This window comes from Scyliorhinus canicula, chromosome 12, assembly GCF_902713615.1.
Source record: "Scyliorhinus canicula chromosome 12, sScyCan1.1, whole genome shotgun sequence".
Classification (NCBI taxonomy): domain Eukaryota; kingdom Metazoa; phylum Chordata; class Chondrichthyes; order Carcharhiniformes; family Scyliorhinidae; genus Scyliorhinus; species Scyliorhinus canicula.
In genome coordinates, this window is record NC_052157.1 from 148,656,566 (window position 1) to 148,674,552 (window position 17,987).

General features: G+C 44.1%; 1 protein-coding gene across 1 annotated transcript in view; it reads right to left on the reverse strand.

Moving 5' to 3' along the window:
- The window catches only part of LOC119975017 (lissencephaly-1 homolog), a 116,788-nt gene that overhangs the window by 26,815 nt on the left and 71,986 nt on the right, over positions 1 to 17,987 (reverse strand). The window contains exons 5-8 of the mRNA XM_038814468.1: positions 17,697 to 17,903; positions 11,164 to 11,332; positions 8,863 to 8,965; positions 2,835 to 3,063 (exon numbers count right to left, since the gene is read on the reverse strand). Coding sequence (XP_038670396.1) covers positions 2,835 to 3,063; positions 8,863 to 8,965; positions 11,164 to 11,332; positions 17,697 to 17,903 — 708 coding nt within the window. The remainder of the gene's footprint in view (positions 1 to 2,834; positions 3,064 to 8,862; positions 8,966 to 11,163; positions 11,333 to 17,696; positions 17,904 to 17,987) is intronic.

Genomic DNA, 17,987 nt, shown 5'->3' on the forward strand with positions numbered 1-17,987 from the left:
TGACTTGGGTAGAAATACCAGAAGACATTAAGATAGGAACAGGAATCTTGGCAAAATGTTCATCTTGATTGATTGAACCCGGCCCGCCAAGGATAATGGGAGATTGTCCCACCGTTGCAGGTCAGCCTTGACCCTACTCACTAGGGTGGTACAATTCAATTTACGGAGCCATGCCCAATCCCGATCCACCTGGACCACCAAATAGCGAAAGCTAATCCCGGCCAGATGGAAAGGTAACCCCACCCAGACCAGCTCCCTTTCCCAAGTGTTGACCAGAAAATACTTGCTCTTCTCTAAATTTAACTGGTACCCAGAGAAAGAGCCAAAGCTCTTCAGTATACTCATTAGGTGTCTCATAACTGGCCCTGGGTCCTTCATAACAGCAGACCATCTGCATACAAGGACACCGTGTTCCACACCGCCCCTAGCTATCCTATCCCACTCCACTTATTTGAGGCCCTCAAGGTAATGGCCCCTGCCTTGTCCCCTTAAGCAACCTGAACTCATGGTGTTGGTTCCAACTCTGGTGGAAGGAGCCTCATACAACAAACACACCTACAACACAAACCCAGTGTCAAACTCAAACTTCTCCAAAACCGCAGAGGTACCTCCACTCAATCTCATTGAATTATTTTTCTGCATCCAAAGACACAATTATCTCTGGTTCCGGCCCAGTTGCTGGAGTGAGAACCACATTCAGTAGTCACCTCACACTGGACGACAATTTTTGGCCCTTTACAAATCCCGTCTGATCCTCCAAGGGCAGCACAGTAGCATAGTGGTTAGCACAATTGCTTCACAGCTCCAGGGTCCCAGGTTCGATTCCCTACTTGGGTCACTGTCTATGCGGAGCCTGCACGTTCTCCCCGTGTGTGTGTGGGTTTCCTCCGGGTGCTCCGGTTTCCTCCCACAGTCCAACGATGTGCAGGTTAGGTGGATTGGCCATGCTAAATTCCAGTTAGTGACCAAAATTGCCCTTGGTGTTGGATGGGGTTACTGGCTAATGGGGATAGGGTGGAGATGTGGATGCTCTTGGGTAGGGTGCTCTTTCCAAGAGGTGGTGCAGACTCGATGGGCCGAATGGCCTCCTTCTGCATTGTAAATTCTATGATGATTCTCCCCAACTACCTCCGGGGGACAGGATTTCAGCCTCAGTGCTAGCCTTGGTCAATAGTTTTGCGTCTACATTAAGCAATTAAATCAGGCGATACGACTGTATTCTGTGGGTTCCTTATCCTTTTTCAGGAGAGAGATGGGTGCCTGTCCAAGTATGTCAGGGAGGGAGCCCAATGTCAGAGAGTTATTAAACATCCCCATCAATAACGGAACCAGCTGATCTGCAAATTTCTTTAAAATTTCACCGGGAATCCATCCGGCCCTGGTGCGTTCCCTGTCTGCACCTGTCCCAACGCTGTTTGAACCTCCTCCAAACCCAGCGTGCTTCCAACCTTTCCCGCAATTCCTCCCCAACTTTGGAGAACTCCGACCCTCTAAAAAGTCTGCCATTTCCAACTTGTCCTCTGGCGGCTCTGACCTATAAAGCCCAGCGCACCCTCCGAATCCCTAACCTGAATGATCTCCCTAGTAGCCTCCTGAGCTGGTGAGCCAAAGGAAGGCTGGCCATCTCCCAATACTCAAACCCCCCCCCCAAAATGCCTCAGCTGGTGCACCGCCCTATCCGTAGACAGGTCAAACTGCATTTGCAGCTTTTTCCTGCAGCCCAGGAGTTCCAGATTTGGGTCACTCATACCTACGGTCCACGCCCAAGAGTTCCAGATTTGGGTCACTCATACCTACGGTCCACTCCCAACATATCAACCAACTTCTGCCGCTCATTCTGAGCTTCCTCGTCCATGTATGTCTTATATATTAATTTGCTTAATCACTGCCTTCAATGTCTCCCACAGAGTAGAGGGTGAGCCCACCCCATTTTCATTGTACTCCACATATTCCCTTAATGCTCTCAAAACCCTCACACAGAACCCCATATCCGACAAAAGCTTTACATCCAACCTCCATCCCATGCGCTGCGCCCAACCCAACCCTAACACTAGGCATACCAAATGGGGAGCATGGTCAGAGATAACACCAGCCGAATATTCTACCTTCTTCATGCCGGAGAGGAGTCCTATCCATGGCAAAGTAATCTATCCTCGAATACACCTTGTGCACCGGGGGAAAAAGAGAATTCCTTACCCCACCAAGTATCGGCACCCAGTGTCCTCCATGAACGCAGAAAGCACCTTCCAAGGGCTCAATGACTTTGGTTTGGAGCAATCCAGCTTTGAGTCTAATATACAGTTTAAATCCCCCTCCAGAATCAGTTGGTGAGTGTCTAGATCCGCTACTGTGGCCAACTGCTACCTTATAAACATTACATCATCCCAATTCGGTGTCACTTATTTTAACCTTGCCAGGAATTAATTTGGGAGTTCTCAATCCAGTTCTCAAAAGACAAATGCCGAGATATACTTGCAATCTGGCAGCAGCCAGACAGTATTAGAGGACCTATGAATCGATTGGAAGGTAACGTACTCCATTAAGTACATCATAATTTAAACAAAGATCTGAACTATATCTGCTTAATGCACCACTCAACAGAAATATACTTGGGTCATCAGATGTATTCCTAGCAGTCACCTTTTACTAGAACTTAATATTTTGGATCAAGTTTAAATTTAAAATGTCTTCGTACAGTACACTTCAAAGCCAATGTGATTTCTTCTATAATTGCTGAACTACCAAACTGTAATGCAATCAGTTTTCCTTGGCTTAAGTTTTGTATCTCTAGTCAATTGTAACCTCAGATTTAAGCAGAACCATTAGAATCTTACCTCAGATCCTGTTGCTTCCAAAACGGTTGGGTAGGAACTCTCGGGTGCCCAGGAGATGCATTCTACGACATGTTCATGCTCTCGAAGTTCAGCTTTGCATTCCTTTGTTGCTACCACCCATACACGGACAGTCTGATCATTGGAACAGCTGGCCAAAAGAGTACCATCCTGGTTGGGTCGCACCATGCGCACCCATTCTCTATGCCCCGCAAAAGTTTTCACACAATAACTGTGAGCAAACAGTAAATTTATGATAATTTATAAATTAACAGGAGAAATTCGATCAGCAGCTCTTTTGGATTCCATATCAAAAGCAAGTTTAGAAATAATTTCTATTGCATGTATTTAGATTTTTACACTCTGGGCTCTCATCTTCAAATCTTGGACATTTATATTTCTTGTTCAGCAAATTTCTGAAATGCTCCCCCCCACTTAATCCATGCAAAACCTTGAAACAGTACTTACAGCATTGTAAATAACAAACAAAATCTGTGGTTTTCCTGCAAGCTCTGATTTGAAGCTACCTTTGAAAACTCTTCAAAAGATTGCAACCTAGCATTTGCTCTGTTTTCCCCTTCGAAAGAAAACCCTTCAGCTTTAGCTTCCATACAGTCGGAACTAGTTGAATGGGTGCAGCAGAGCCCTTAATCTAGCCAAGCTATTACAATTCCCTGAATTTCAAAAAAGAAAAACAATATATTCTGTGCAGCAACAGAAATCATCAACATTGTGACAAGTTACGAATAGGAATGTTAAAAGTCAAGCCAAAGGTGGGATTCTGGTCATCAATAAACCAGATAGTAAAAATGTCCCCCCACCACCAAGACAACAATCAATAAGGTGGATTGCAATACCTATAACCAGTAGTCAGGATGATGACATGCAATGCCTATAGCAATAATAACATTAAAAAATGTAATAGCAACAGTCTCAGTGACTTACTACTTTCTTCAGTCTGCCGATCTATGCAGGTAAAAATCAACATAACAGCTAAGCTGATATGATTTCCTGGGGACTTTTATTATAACAGTAGTTGATTAGCTACCCAGCTAACAGTAAAAGGACCATGAAAGGTTACAGCACACTTGGCCCCCTAAATCTCTGTTGATTAGGGGCAGCAGGGTAGCATGGTGGTTAGCATAAATGCTTCACAGCTCCAGGGTCCCAGGTTCGATTCCCGGCTGGGTCACTGTCTGTGTGGAGTCTGCACGTCCTCCCCCTGTGTGCGTGGGTTTCCTCCGGGTGCTCCGGTTTCCTCCCACAGTCCAAATATGTGCGGGTTAGGTGGATTGGCCATGCTAAATTGCCCGTAGTGTCCTAATAAAAGTAGGGTTAAGGGGGGGGGTTGTTGGGTTACGGGTATAGGGTGGATACGTGGGTTTGAGTAGGGTGATCATGGCTCGGCACAACATTGAGGGCCGAAGGGCCTGTTCTGTGCTGTACTGTTCTATGTTCTATGATTCTTTACTGGAGAAATTTCAAAAGTAATCAGACAACTGTGCCCTCTCCATAGCCATATATATATATATGTATATATTATATATCTACTTCAAACATGTATCTATTTTTCCCTTAAAAGATGCAAAAGTCTCACTTCCTTTGGCAAAGCATTCAGTGTTTTCACAATTTTGTTAAGAGATTTCTCCTAAATCCTCACCTATGACAACTAGATCAATCACCAACTCCCCCATCACCAGAAACTCCCCCATCACTGGAAACTATTTACTCTACCAAAAGACCTCTATTAGGTCTCCTCAACCTCCACTGCTCTGTAGAGACAGTTCCAGATAGCTCCTCTTTTTGCTCCTTGGGAAGTATAAATTTTTATACAAGGTGTTAACCTGGTCAATCTACATTGGAGAAAATCTATGGTTCCCAATATATTTTCAACACAATGCCTAAGACTACTGACAGTTGCTGTGCCTAACCAATGTTGGCATAAATTGATAACTACTTTATTCTGGAACTCTATGTCTCATTTATAACACCCAAATTAGTAGCAACTTTTAATGGCTTTATTTACATGCACTTTCCAGTAATTATATTTTTGAACCCTTACATAAAACTCTAAGTGCAACCAAAATTATATTGTGCACCCATTAAAAAACATTAAAGTTAGTCGAGTGACTCACTCAACAAACCCAGAGATGGCAGTCAACTCTGTAAAAGGGAGTCAAACAGCACAAGTAATGTCTGAAAAACAAACAAAAATTCCATATAGACTCTATAGTACTTTTCAAAGCAACAGGTGAATTTAGATGTCAAACCATTAAAAAAAGCTCCAATGCTGCTAATGTGGTAGCTCCATCCACATGGATTTACCATGGAATAAATGGTAGAATAAATGATTCATTTTGATATATACAAAATATAACATGCAACTTTCAGAGAATATTTGTGCTGCTGAAATTTTCCCGGTAGACAGCTTACAATTTAATCAGTTGATTTGAATGTCGCACTAAACTTTATTTCATTCAGGTTACAAAGGTTATTGCACATAAAATTGCTGTTCTGCAAGTGTTTACTGTAACAACTTTCATTTATATATCACCTCTAATGTAAAATAATGTCTCAAGGTTCTTCACAGGCGTCCACACACACACCACTCATTCATGCCAGCCTGTCTCCTTCTGGACCTGCTGCACTCAGTTTTCTCATGATCCAGCCCTGACTTTGTCGACCTTGCTGACAAGGGTGGTGCTGCTGTCTGCCATACTAACCTCTACCTTGCAGAGACTGAGCACCAACTCTCAGACACTTCTTCCTACCTCCTCCTGGACCGTGACCCTGCAATAGAACATCAAGTCGTTGTTCCAGGACTGTTACTGGCCTCTCACCTCTGGAGATTGTCCCTCCACTGTCTCCAACTTCTGTGTCCTCCAACCCCATACAGCCCACTTTGATCTCCTTTTCAAAATCCACAAGCATGACTGTCCTGATAGAACCATTGTTTCAGCCTGCCCCGCTTTAGTGAACTTATTTCTTTCTATCTTGACTATTTCTTCTCTTGTCCAGTCTCTTCCCATCTATATTTGTGATTCTTCTGAGGCACTATGCCATTTAAAAAAATAAATTTAGAGTGTTCAATGCATTTTTTCCAATTAAGGGGCAATTTAGTGTGGCCAATCCACCTACCCTGCACATCTTTGGGTTGTGGGGGTGAAACCCACACAAACACAGGGAGAATGTGCAAACTCCACACAGACAGTAACAGAGCCAGGATCGAACCTGGGATTTCGGCACCATGAGGCAGCAGTGCTATCCACTGCGCCACGGTGCTGCCCTGCACTGTGCCATTTTAGCCATTTCCAGTTTCCTGTCCCCACCCGCTTCATCATCACTGTGGACTTGCTATCTCTCGACCTCCATCTCCACCAGCTGGTCTGAGGGATCTCCAATTCTTCCGTCAACAGAGGCCCAAGCAATCCCATCCATTGCCACCTTCCTCTGCCTGACTGAACTTGTTCTCCCATTGAACAATTTTGTCTTTAACTTGTCTCACTATCTCCAAATAAAAGGAGTGGCTATGCATCCTAGTTATGCCTGTCTTTTTGTGGGGCATGTGGAACATTCCTTGTTTCAGTCCTACTCAAAGCCCTCCCCCACTCTTTTTCTGAGTACATTGATGACTGTATCGATGCTGCTTCGTGCTCTCATCTGGAACTGGAAAAATTCATTAATTTTGCTTCTCGTTCCGTCCCTCTCACCTTCACATGGCCGATCTCCAACATTTCCTTCCATCCCTTAACTTCTCAGTCTCCATTTCTGGGCACAGACTGTTTACCAATATTCATTACAGGCCAGCCGATTCCCTCAACTATCTACTCTACACGTTTGCAAGGACTGGATTCCATTCCCCTCAGTTTCTCTGTGGCAGCTGTTCTGATGATGCTAAATTCCACAACGTAGCAGAGTGGTTAACACAGTTGCTTCACAGCTCCAGGGTCCCAGGTTCGATTCCTGGCTTGGGTCACTGTCTGTGCGGAGTCTGCACGTTCTCCCCGTGTGTGCGTGGGTTTCCTCCAGGTGCTCCGGTTTCCTCCCACTGCCCAAAAATGTGCGGGTTAGGTGGATTTGCCATGCTAAATTGCCCTTCGGTCCAAAAGGTTAAATGGGATTATGGGGATAAGAGTAGAGGTGTGGGCTTGGGTAGGATGCTCTTTCCAGGGCCGGTGCAGACTCGATGGGCTGAATGGCCTCCTTCAGCACTGTAAATTCTATGATTCTATGATTCCCCACTGTGGTTGAATGCATCAAACCCATTTCCTGCACTTTTGCCCTTGAGCCATCTCCTGCCTCCGAGAAGCACGGTAAGAGGGTTTCCGTTGTTCTCATTTTCCACCAGCCTCCACATTCATAGGCTTATTCCTCACCATTGCCAACAAATGCAACATGATGCCACCACCAAAGACATCTTCCCCTCCTTTTTCAGCATTCTGAAGAGATAATTTCCTCCGTGAGAACTCGGTTCATTCCTCCATTGCCCCCAACATCTTCCCATTCAGTCGCAGGATGTGCAACACTTCCCCCTTTACCGTCTCCCTGCCCAAGGCCCCAAGCACTCCTTGCAGTGAAGCAGCGATTTATGCGTACTTTCAATTTAGTCTGATTTTAAAGCAGTTTCAACTGCACTGGGGAGACCAAACGTAAAGTGTTTCATGGAACACCTTTGCTCAGTCCGCAAGGATGATCCCCAACCTATTGGTCGCTTAACATTTCCATTCACCATACTGCTCTTGTGCTCACATTTCTGCCCTCAGCTGCTACAATGCTCCAGTGAAGTCCAACGCAAGCTGCAGGGACAGTACTTTATCTTCCAACCTTGCACCTTACAGCTTTCTGGACTCAACATTGAGTTTAGCGATTCCTGCCATTTAATTTTTTTTTCTCCCCAAGTGCCAGTCTGCATCGTGTTCTTATTTTTACTTTCAGACAGCCCCGATTGTCATTCTGCTATTAACACATTCTGCCATTTTGCCTTCAGACCGTGCTCACCTTTGTTCTGCTATTAATACTCAATCTGGACGAATACTTCTTGTTTTTAGTAATATCATTACCACTCCACTTGCCTTGTGTTCCATGACATCTTGGTTATTTAATCTCCCCTGTCATCTAACCTGTTCCTGAACAGCTCTTTTGCTCCATCTGCCTCTCCCTGCTTTTACAACAGCACAACATCAGAAAATCCATTGCATCCCTACCTAGACATAGAACATAGAACAGTACAGCACAGAACAGGCCCTTCGGCCCTCAATGTTGTGCCGAGCCATGATCACCCTACTCAAACCCACGTATCCACCCTATACCCGTAACCCAACAACCCCCCCTTAACCTTACTTTTATTAGGACACTACGGGCAATTTAGCATGGCCAATCCACCTAACCCGCACATCTTTGGACTGTGGGAGGAAACCGGAGCACCCGGAGGAAACCCACGCACACAGCGGGAGGACGTGCAGACTCCACACAGACAGTGACCCAGCCGGGAATCGAACCTGGGACCCTGGAGCTGTGAAGCATTTATGCTAACCACCATGCTACCCTGCTGCCCCTCAATTCGGAGTCATACTGCACGCCAAACGTTAACTGTTTCTCTCTCCACAGATGCTGCGGCTCAGTTTTCCAGATTTATTTCAGATTTCCAGCATCTGCAATATTTTGCTTTTATTACAGATTCTACATAAGAGTCTTCACAGTGACAGACCCTTCCACAATAGTTTAAAAAAAAATTAGAGTGCCCAATTTATTATTTTCCAATTAAGGGGCAATTTAGCGTGGCCAATTCACCGAGCCTGCACATCTTTAGGTTGTGGGGGCGAAACCCACGCAAACACGGGGAGAATGTGAAAACTCCACATGGACAGTGACCCAGAGCCGGGATCGAACCAGAGACCTCGGTGCCGTGAGGCAACAGGGCTAACCCACTGCGCCACCGTGCTGCCCCCACAATAGTGCCCAAAATATATCGTTGTTAAAATTAAACTTTAAATTCGGAATTTTATTTAATGTAGTTTCTTTGTACACTTACCCAGTTTGCACCTCCCACATTTTCATGGTTTTATCCCTTGAAGCAGATACTATATGATCTCCATTAGGCATAATAGCTACTGAAGAAATATTATGATCATGTCCTAAAAGTGAAATAGAATTAAGTTAGCTTGGGATTTTAAAAAAACTGAACGCCATTAACATTCAACACTTCAGACAGCATCTGAAGGATTTCAAATGGGACCAATCAAACTCTGGTGAACGGTCCTATCCAAAAACATCCAACTTCTCTCATGTGCTGTGTAATTTCACAATTTTCAATTGTTCTGCATTAACTCTACTTCTTTAAAAAAATGATGGGAGCACTCACTAGTCTTGAATTTCTTTTGAATATTCTGACTGCCACTGTGCCACTAAAAGGTTTACATTTTTGAAATGCCTGCTCTTGTTTAGTGTCTTAGCAATTTCAGATATGTCCCAAAGTACTTTGAATGTACCTCATAGGGTACGTGAGAACATCAACCATTAAAGGGCATTGCAACTTGTGAAGAGATTGAATTGCTAGCTAAAAATTGTTTTTAGTGGCACTTTTTGAGGGCAACTGATCTTATTCAAAAAGTGCCATGGCCACTTAAAGCACTCCAATAAGTAAACTTTTAAAAAAAATAGTCCCCAATTCTTTTTTTTCCCCAGTTAAGGAACAATCTAATGTGGCCAATCCACCTACCCGGCACATCTTTGGGTTGTGGGGGTGAAACCTACACAGACACGAGGAGAATGTGCAAACACCACACAGACGATGATCCGGGGCTGGGATCAAACCCGGGTCCTCAGAGCAGTGCTAACCACTCCAACAAGTAAACTTGATATTGGCTCAACATCTCATTTGAAGAGCAGCACCTCAAAATACAGTGCTCTCTCACTATTGTACTGGGTTCGTAATTTGGTCTATATACTCAAGACCTGGAGCGGTGCTTCATCTCACTGCCTTCTGACCTGGTGGGAGAAAACTGCCTCCAATTAAGCCTGAATGACAGACATTTAATTTTAATTATTCTGCAGGAATTGCTGTGTATATGCAAATCTGTTTTGCAACAAGTGTGATACTCAAGAATTTTTTTAAAACCTCAAAACACATGTCAAATATTCTCAAAAGTTAGTTTCCCATCATGTAAACTAGTTTGAAAAATCATCACATTCGTCAAATGTCAATCATCCTATAATACCTTGAGGAGATGAAGATAACATTTCCAAGGATGTGTTTACATTCCTGTGGGTGTCATGCATCAGACTACACCATCAATAACCAACCTGGTTATGCAAGGATGGCAGGTTAAGTTTGCATTCATGAACATAATTAAATGGACAGTAACCTTGCAAATAAAACGGATTATATTTCAACGGTGAATAATCAGGGTAGTCAGTAACAAAGCTAGATGTAGCACAAAGGGAAGATGAAATGGAATTTCTGACTTTTTTGTAATTATACTTTTCTGGTGGGAATTTACTCCTGGTTGCTTTAAAATCAGGGTCTGCTTTTGTTGCCGATGTTTTTTGAACTACATGACAAAGCGAATCAAACGGATTGATGGATCCAGACAACACCAAATTAAGTCAGATTCTAGTATGGTCAGTCCTTGTTTAGACAACCCAAATTCAAAATTGTGGTTTTTCCTGGATAGTCCCCCCACCTCAGTACAATTCTATTGCATTTAAAATTTCAATTATAGCCACTGAAATCAGCACAGCTACTAGTAAACAACTGCACAAACATGAAGCAATGTCAAAAAATGCACAAGGACAGCAGTAAAATTGCAGTTATGAACAGAACTGTGCCTACAACCATCTATGTGAATTAAAACTGTGTTCTGGTGAAGATGTGTTCTCAATGGGGAAAGCGGTCAGGAGCAAGGCAGAAGGAAAATTATTCAAAGCAGGACCTCCAAAACTACTTTATCACACAGTGACCCATTTAATTCAAAGTAATAACCAGCTGTAAGGAAATAGGGTAACATTCTGGATTAGAAATGCTGCTCAACAGTGTGATGAGTGAAGGGTAAAATTGTCAAGTAGGAATTTCAACATAATAAAACATTATTTGATGTATTTTCAGAAGCAGTACAGTGCAAGATAAATTATCTAAGATCATGGAATTAAGATTTTTGACAGTAATTAATTAAATTTACTTAGATTTATGAAGTACTACTCTGCTTAAGATGCAATATATGGAAAATATTGATTTTTACATGCCTACAAAAAGGACACTTGCTCCTCTTGCACCATCTGCAACTCCACTACCACGCGCCACACCCCGACTCCAAGAAAGGAAATTGACACTTACCATGCATGGTCCTAATGCATTCAAAGCTCTGGAAATCCCAGAGCTTGATGGTCATATCAGCAGAGCAGGATGCCAACAGTTTGCCATTTTGATCGAAGGAGATATCTTGTACAGAATCTGTGTGACCTTTCAGTGTACGTTCAAAATCTCCAGTCTCATAGTCCCAAACCTATCAGGTGAACACAAAACTAGAGTTCACAAACTGCAGGATTTTTTTTTGCCAATTATACATTCTCTCACTTACACACAGCAGGACAATTCACCATCTTTGTGAAGAGTTAATTATCTTGGGCACTGTTCCACAACATAATCCATGCCATCACTGAGAAAGTAATATGTGAAGTGGTATTAAATTGTTATGCTGGGTTCCAAATGACAGCAAACCAGATTTTTCATTTATTCCAAAACGGACTTGCAGGCAATTATTCTTCTGAATAAAATTTCTATCAAAGACTAATGATATGCAAATAGAAAATGGTAATTGGAATAATCAATTGCTAATTTTAGCTTCATAACTAGCTGCTGGGTCTTATTGTAGGTTATAACATGGTCTTTTTATTGAAAACTGTAACTGGTACATGCAGAACAAATTCCATTTCAAAAATTCCAACATGCAATTCATTTAATGGCAAAAAACATGGGGAGTATTTAAAAGCCATAGGTTGGATAGGCAAAAAGAACCACATCTTTAAAATACAAAAATGTCATTGCCTTTTTGCTTTCTTGTTCCTGTGTGCGTTTGTTTATAAAAAAGCAAATAGCTTCATTTGCTTCCATGGTTGCCAGTCTTATGGACATACCCATCAGTACACTGTGTAACTGCACTAAATACAGAAAGCAAAGAAACAAGATTGTACTACAGGTAGCATGCAATTTAGATAGTTACAAATTGATATGCCTATGCAGGAAGCTGTTCCATTATGTGATAAAACCAGAAATGTTGGAAAAGTCAGCAGGTTTGGCAGCATCTGTGCAGAGAGAAACAAAGTTAATGTTTAGAGTTGAATATCAGGGCAGCATGGTAGCACAAGTGGATAGCACTATGGCTTCACAGCGCCAGGGTCCCAGGTTCGATTCCCCGCTGGGTCACTGTCTGTGCGGAGTCTGCACGTTCTCCCCATGTCTGCGTGGGTTTCCTCCTGGTGCTCCGGTTTCCTCCCACAGTCCAAAGACGTGCAGGTTAGGTGGATTGGCCATGATATATTGCCCTTAGTGTCCAAAAGATTAAGAGGGGTTATTGGGTTGCGGGGATAGGGTTGAAGTGAGGGCTTAAGTGGGTCGGTGCAGACTCGATGGGCCGAATGTCCTCCTTCTGCGCTGTATGTTCTATATTTTCATTGGAACTGACTCAAAAGGTTAGCTGTTTCTCCCTCCACAGACACTGCTAGGCCAGCTGCGTTTTCCAGCATTTTCCATTTTTCAGATTTCCAGCATCTGCATATTTTGCTTCCATTTTCTGTGAGAGTTTCCACTTCGATTAGCTGGTCAGTGATTCCTGCTGTGAAGTTTGCACGTGTGGATAATGGGCGAGGATAATTTTAGCTCTTATACAAAATAAGTGCTTGGATTTATGTGCAGGGCGTTAGAACTACAGGGCAACATGGTAGCACAGTGGTGAGCACTGTTGCTTCACAACATCAGGGCCTCAGGTTCGCTTCCCAGCTTGGGTCACTGTCTGTGCGGAGTCTGCATGTTCTCCCCGTGTCTACATGGGTTTCCTCTGGGTGCTCCCATTTCCTCCCACAAGTCCAGAAAGACGGGCTGTTAGGTGAATTGGACATTCTGAATTCTCCCTCAGTGTACCCGAACAGGCGCCGGAGTGTGGCGACTACTTTTTCTTTTTATAAATTCAGAGTACCCAATTCATTTTTTCCAATTAAGGGGAAATGTAGGGTTGCCAATTCACCTAGCCTGCACATCTTTGGGTTGTGGGGACGAAACCCACACAAACACGGAGAATGTGCAAACTCCACACAGACAGTGACCCAGAGCTGCGTTTGCATCAGGGACCTTGGTGCCATGAGGCAGCAATGCAAACCACTGCGCCATTGTGCTGCCCCTGATAATAAAGTTTATTAAAATTGAGCACAACGGGGGAGGCGGCGGCGGCGCAGAGGCAAGCACTGGGACTGCGGCGCTGAGGACCTGGGTTCGAAACCCGGCCCTGGGTCATTGTACGTGTGGAGTTTGCACATTCTCTGCGTCTGCGTGGATTTCAATCCCCCAGCCCAAAGATGTGCAGGGTAGGTAGATTGGCCACGATAAATTGCCCCTGAAGAGTAAAAAATAAATAATTGGGTACTCTAATAACAAGTCAGGTTTTTCTGCAATCTTAAAACTCTTTTCATCCACAATTTTAAAAAGTATTATGGAGATGGTATGCTATAAAACCCACAGATATCCATCCACTGATTACACTAGCCAGCATAATCACTAGTTCCTGTCTGCTGGATAGATTTATTATAGTCTTGATAAAATTCATGATAAAGACAATTCTGGGGCGGCACATTGGAGCAGTAGTTAGCACTGCTGCCTCACAACACCAAGGACCCGGGTTCGATCCTGACCCCAGGTCACTGTCTGGGCGAGTTGCACATTCTCCCCATGCCTGCATGGGTCTCACCCCCACACCAAAAGATGTGTAAGGTCGGTGGATTGGCCACACTAAATTACCCCTTAATAGGAAACATTTTTAAAAAGCAGTTCTGTACCAACGTGATGGCCACATTCATGAATATTTCTCATCTTGGAAAGAAATGTTCACTTTCTTCTGAATAGGCCGTTAATTTCTCCTGCTAGAAAAGTTATAAAATATTGGGAGACTCCCCTTCAAGCGAGCAGGAAAGAGCTTTAGGTACTTAGGGGTGCAGGTGGCAAGGAACTGGGGGACCCTCCACAAGTTGAACTTTTCCAGGCTGGTGGAACAGATGGAGGAGGAATTTAAGAGGTGGGACATGGTACCGGTGTCGCTGGCGGGGAGGGTGCAGTCAATCAAAATGACGGTCCTCCCAAGGTTCTTGTTTTTATTTCAGTGCTTGCCCATCTTCCTCCCTAGGGCCTTCTTCAAAAAGGTGACGAGTAGCATCATGAGCTACGTGTGGGCGCATGGCACCCCAAGGGTGAGGAGGGTCTTTTTGGAGCGGAGTAGGGACAGTGGAGGGCTGGCACTACCCAATCTTTCGGGGTACTACTGGGCGGCAAATGTGTCAATGGTGCGCAAGTGGATGATGGAAGGGGAGGGGGCAGCTTGGAAACGAATGGAGAGGGCGTCCTGTGGCAACACAAGCCTGGGAGCCCTAGTAACGGCACCATGGCCGCTCCCCCCCACGAGGTACACCACGAGCCCGGTGGTGGCGGCCACCCTCAAGATATGGGGGCAGTGGAGGCGACATAGGGGGGAAATGGGAGGTCTGTTGGCGGCGCCAATAAGAGGGAATCATAGATTCATCCCGGGGAACATCGACGGGGGATTTCAGAGCTGGTACAGGGTGGGCATACGGCAGCTGAAGGACCTGTTTATAGAGGGGAGGTTTGCGAGCCTGGGAGGGCTGGAGGAGAAGTTTGAGCTCCCCCCGGGAAACATGTTCAGATATTTACAAGTGAAGGCATTTGCTAGGCGGCAGGTGGAGGGGTTTCCCCTGCTCCCCAGTAAGGGGGCGAGTGATAGGGTGCTCTCGGGGGTCTGGGTCGGAGGGGGGAAGATATCAGACATCTACAAGATAATGCAGGAGGCGGAAGAAGCATCAGGGGAGGAGCTGAAAGCCAAGTGGGAAGGGGAGCTGGGAGAGCAGATAGAAGACGGGACGTGGGCGGATGCACTAGAGAAGGTCAATTCTTCCTCCTCGTGTGCGAGGCTGAGCCTCATTCAATTTAAGGTGCTGCATAGAGCTCACATGACGGGGACAAGGATGAGCCGGTTCTTTGGGGGTGAGGACAGGTGTGTCAGATGTCTGGGAAGCCCAGCGAACCATGTGCATATGTTCTGGGCATGTCCGGTGCTGGAAGGGTTCTGGAAGGGGGTGGCAAGGACGGTGTCGAAGGTGGTGGGGTCCAGGGTCAAACCAGGATGGGGGCTTGCGATCTTTGGGGTCGGGGTAGAACCGGGGGTACAGGAGGCTAGGGAGGCCGGAATACTGGCCTTTGCGTCCCTAGTGGCTCGACGAAGGATATTAATTCAATGGAAGGACGCGAGGCCTCCAAGCGTTGAAACTTGGATTAACGATATGGCTAGCTATATTCAGCTAGAAAGGATCAAATTTGCCCTGAGAGGGTCGGTACAGGGATTCTCCAGGCGGTGGCAACCTTTCCTTGACTTTTTAGATCAGAGATAGACGTTCGGGGTCGTGGCAGCAGCAACCCGGGGGGGGGGGGGGGGGGGGGGGGGGGGGGGGCAGCAAGGGTCGTGGGGGGACATGCACGACTGTAACGCGGGCAAGTCTGCTCGCTGCTCATGTCTGAAACTGTAGGCTGCCTTGTTTGTTAAGGTTGCCTGGGGGGGGGGGGGGGGGGGGGGGGGAAAGAGAGGGAGGACTGGTGCGCGCGAGAGGGCGGGCGAGGGAGGGACATTTGCCTAGAGGGATTGTGTTGTAAATAAGTTAAAAATTAGTAGGGGTAAATGTTTGTATGGAAAAACTCTTTCAATAAAAATTATTTAAAAAAAAAAGAAAAGTTATAAAATGTTTTGACTGCCATCTCTATCATCCCTTCTCAATAAATACTAATATACATGAATATAGATCTATGAGGGTTACAAAATGGTACAATTATTTCCCCGTTCTTTTGCTACTGATTTCATTTAACATTTTGAAGGATTAAGGGGAAGGGATGGGGCAGGTAAGTCAGACAGTCATTATCTGTCAGCCACATATAAAACAATTATTTTTTGGAACGGCAAGTGCCACAACAAACCATGTAAAAAGGATAATTTTACTCCATAATTTGGAACCATACAATTAGAAAAGCTTGAAACACATTTATAATCTTACTAGACATATGGCAAGCTGACCATATGGCAATCGCCAAGTGGTGAGTACCTTAAGAATTCTAGTTGATAATCTAAATTGTAAACACAGCAGCGCGAGATGTCAAAAATCACCAATCTTACAGAAGACCTGTTCTCCTCGAACAACTTGCCTTGCTTAAACAGAAAATCTAAGACTGCATGCATTATTACAACAGCGTCCATTTCAACTTTTAGGCCCTCAGAGGATAACACCTGCACCCACCAGCCCACACCAGTCTAATAGCTCTGTAGTAGCACACATTCACGCAGCAAGAAAACCACTAAGCAAATGTTCGAGAAAATAAAGTCCACCTGAACTGAAGCCAAATTGACATACAATGCCCCGACAACACCCAAATATTCTGCTAAAGTCAGGATATTGTTTAAGAAACTCAGCGAAATAAAAACCTACAATTGTTAAAAAGCACTAAAAAAATGCTTTTGAAATGTTATTTAACTTTTTGCCATTTCCACAATACCTCCTGAAGATGCAGGGTCCTTAAATAATCGTATTGGCTGATTATAGCAAGAACAGCAATAGAAACTCAACCGATTTTGGTATTCTGGTTTTTAAAAAAAATCAAGGTTGATTGCCTGGATTAGAACAAGAGCTACTAGCTGACAATGTGCATACACATATCATGGGAATGCAGGGTTGGGTCAGGCAGTGATCACCCCTAGTTCAAAACCTGCTGACAGTCATTGTCCAAAATCATGCAAGAATAGACATTTGTGAAAATAATAAAGGGCAGCCAGTGTGCCAAGTATGAAATTGGTGCTTTGAGGAGTGAGGGGTAGAAAATGAACCAGAGAGCTAAAAGCAATTAGAGATGCAATGGTTTTCAGGAACAGCATAGACGTGGGAAAAAGTACGTAGCAGTAACCATAGGTTCCTTCAGCTAATAGCAAACCACAATTTCACCCAGGTGTAGTGATCAACTGAACTAAAAGCATAATGTTTTCAAATGTTTTGCAATTGTTCAGTTTGTGTGGTCTGTCTTGTGCCAGCACTGATTGGATGTGCACACGGCATCCGATGCTTACCATGTCAGTTTAGCCCGTTCCGTTACCTTGCTTGAGGATCAGCAATAACTTTGCCACCCGATATGAAGTCTCACTTTTATTAAAATTTCTAATTTCAAACAGGGTAATTAAGTCACCCCATCTCTCCATTAAAAAAGTCTCCATTAACAGCAGATATTATATTATCCAAAATCAGTACTTACAACAATAACATTGCTATGTACAAGAACCACAAGTTCCAAACACTCTTTCAAAAACAGATCACACAAAAAGATGCTGTACTGAATTTAAGAACCGCATGATGGATTATTATTTTCTCAAACACTTCCATTCAGAGCCAGGTTTCTTTAATCATGGCTATGGCCAATTAAGCAATGGACCCAAATCCATAATTTGGTCACAGGCTATACCTAGAAGTAGAATTAGGCAGAATTATATATTTATCCTGCAGATGGGCTTAAATTAATTTAAGTATTTTTAAAGAATTTTTATTAAAAGCATTCTTTACCTTTATTGTGGCATCTTCAGAGGCTGATACCATGACACTGAAGACTGGATGGAAAATAACCCGTGTGACTGGACTTCTGTGCCCACTCAGAGAGTATCTTTCTGGAGGGCGCGGGATCCATTCTTTTGGGTCACGTTTTTGACCCAGAGGTCCAGCTGAAGTGAACTCCTCTTTTGCCTCATTGAGTTTGGATTCTAATTCCATAACCTGTTAAACAGAATTAAGACAAACTCTTCAGGACTTTAATTTTGAAATTAAGGACAGGTAGGTTTATGGGAATTAAACTTTGAA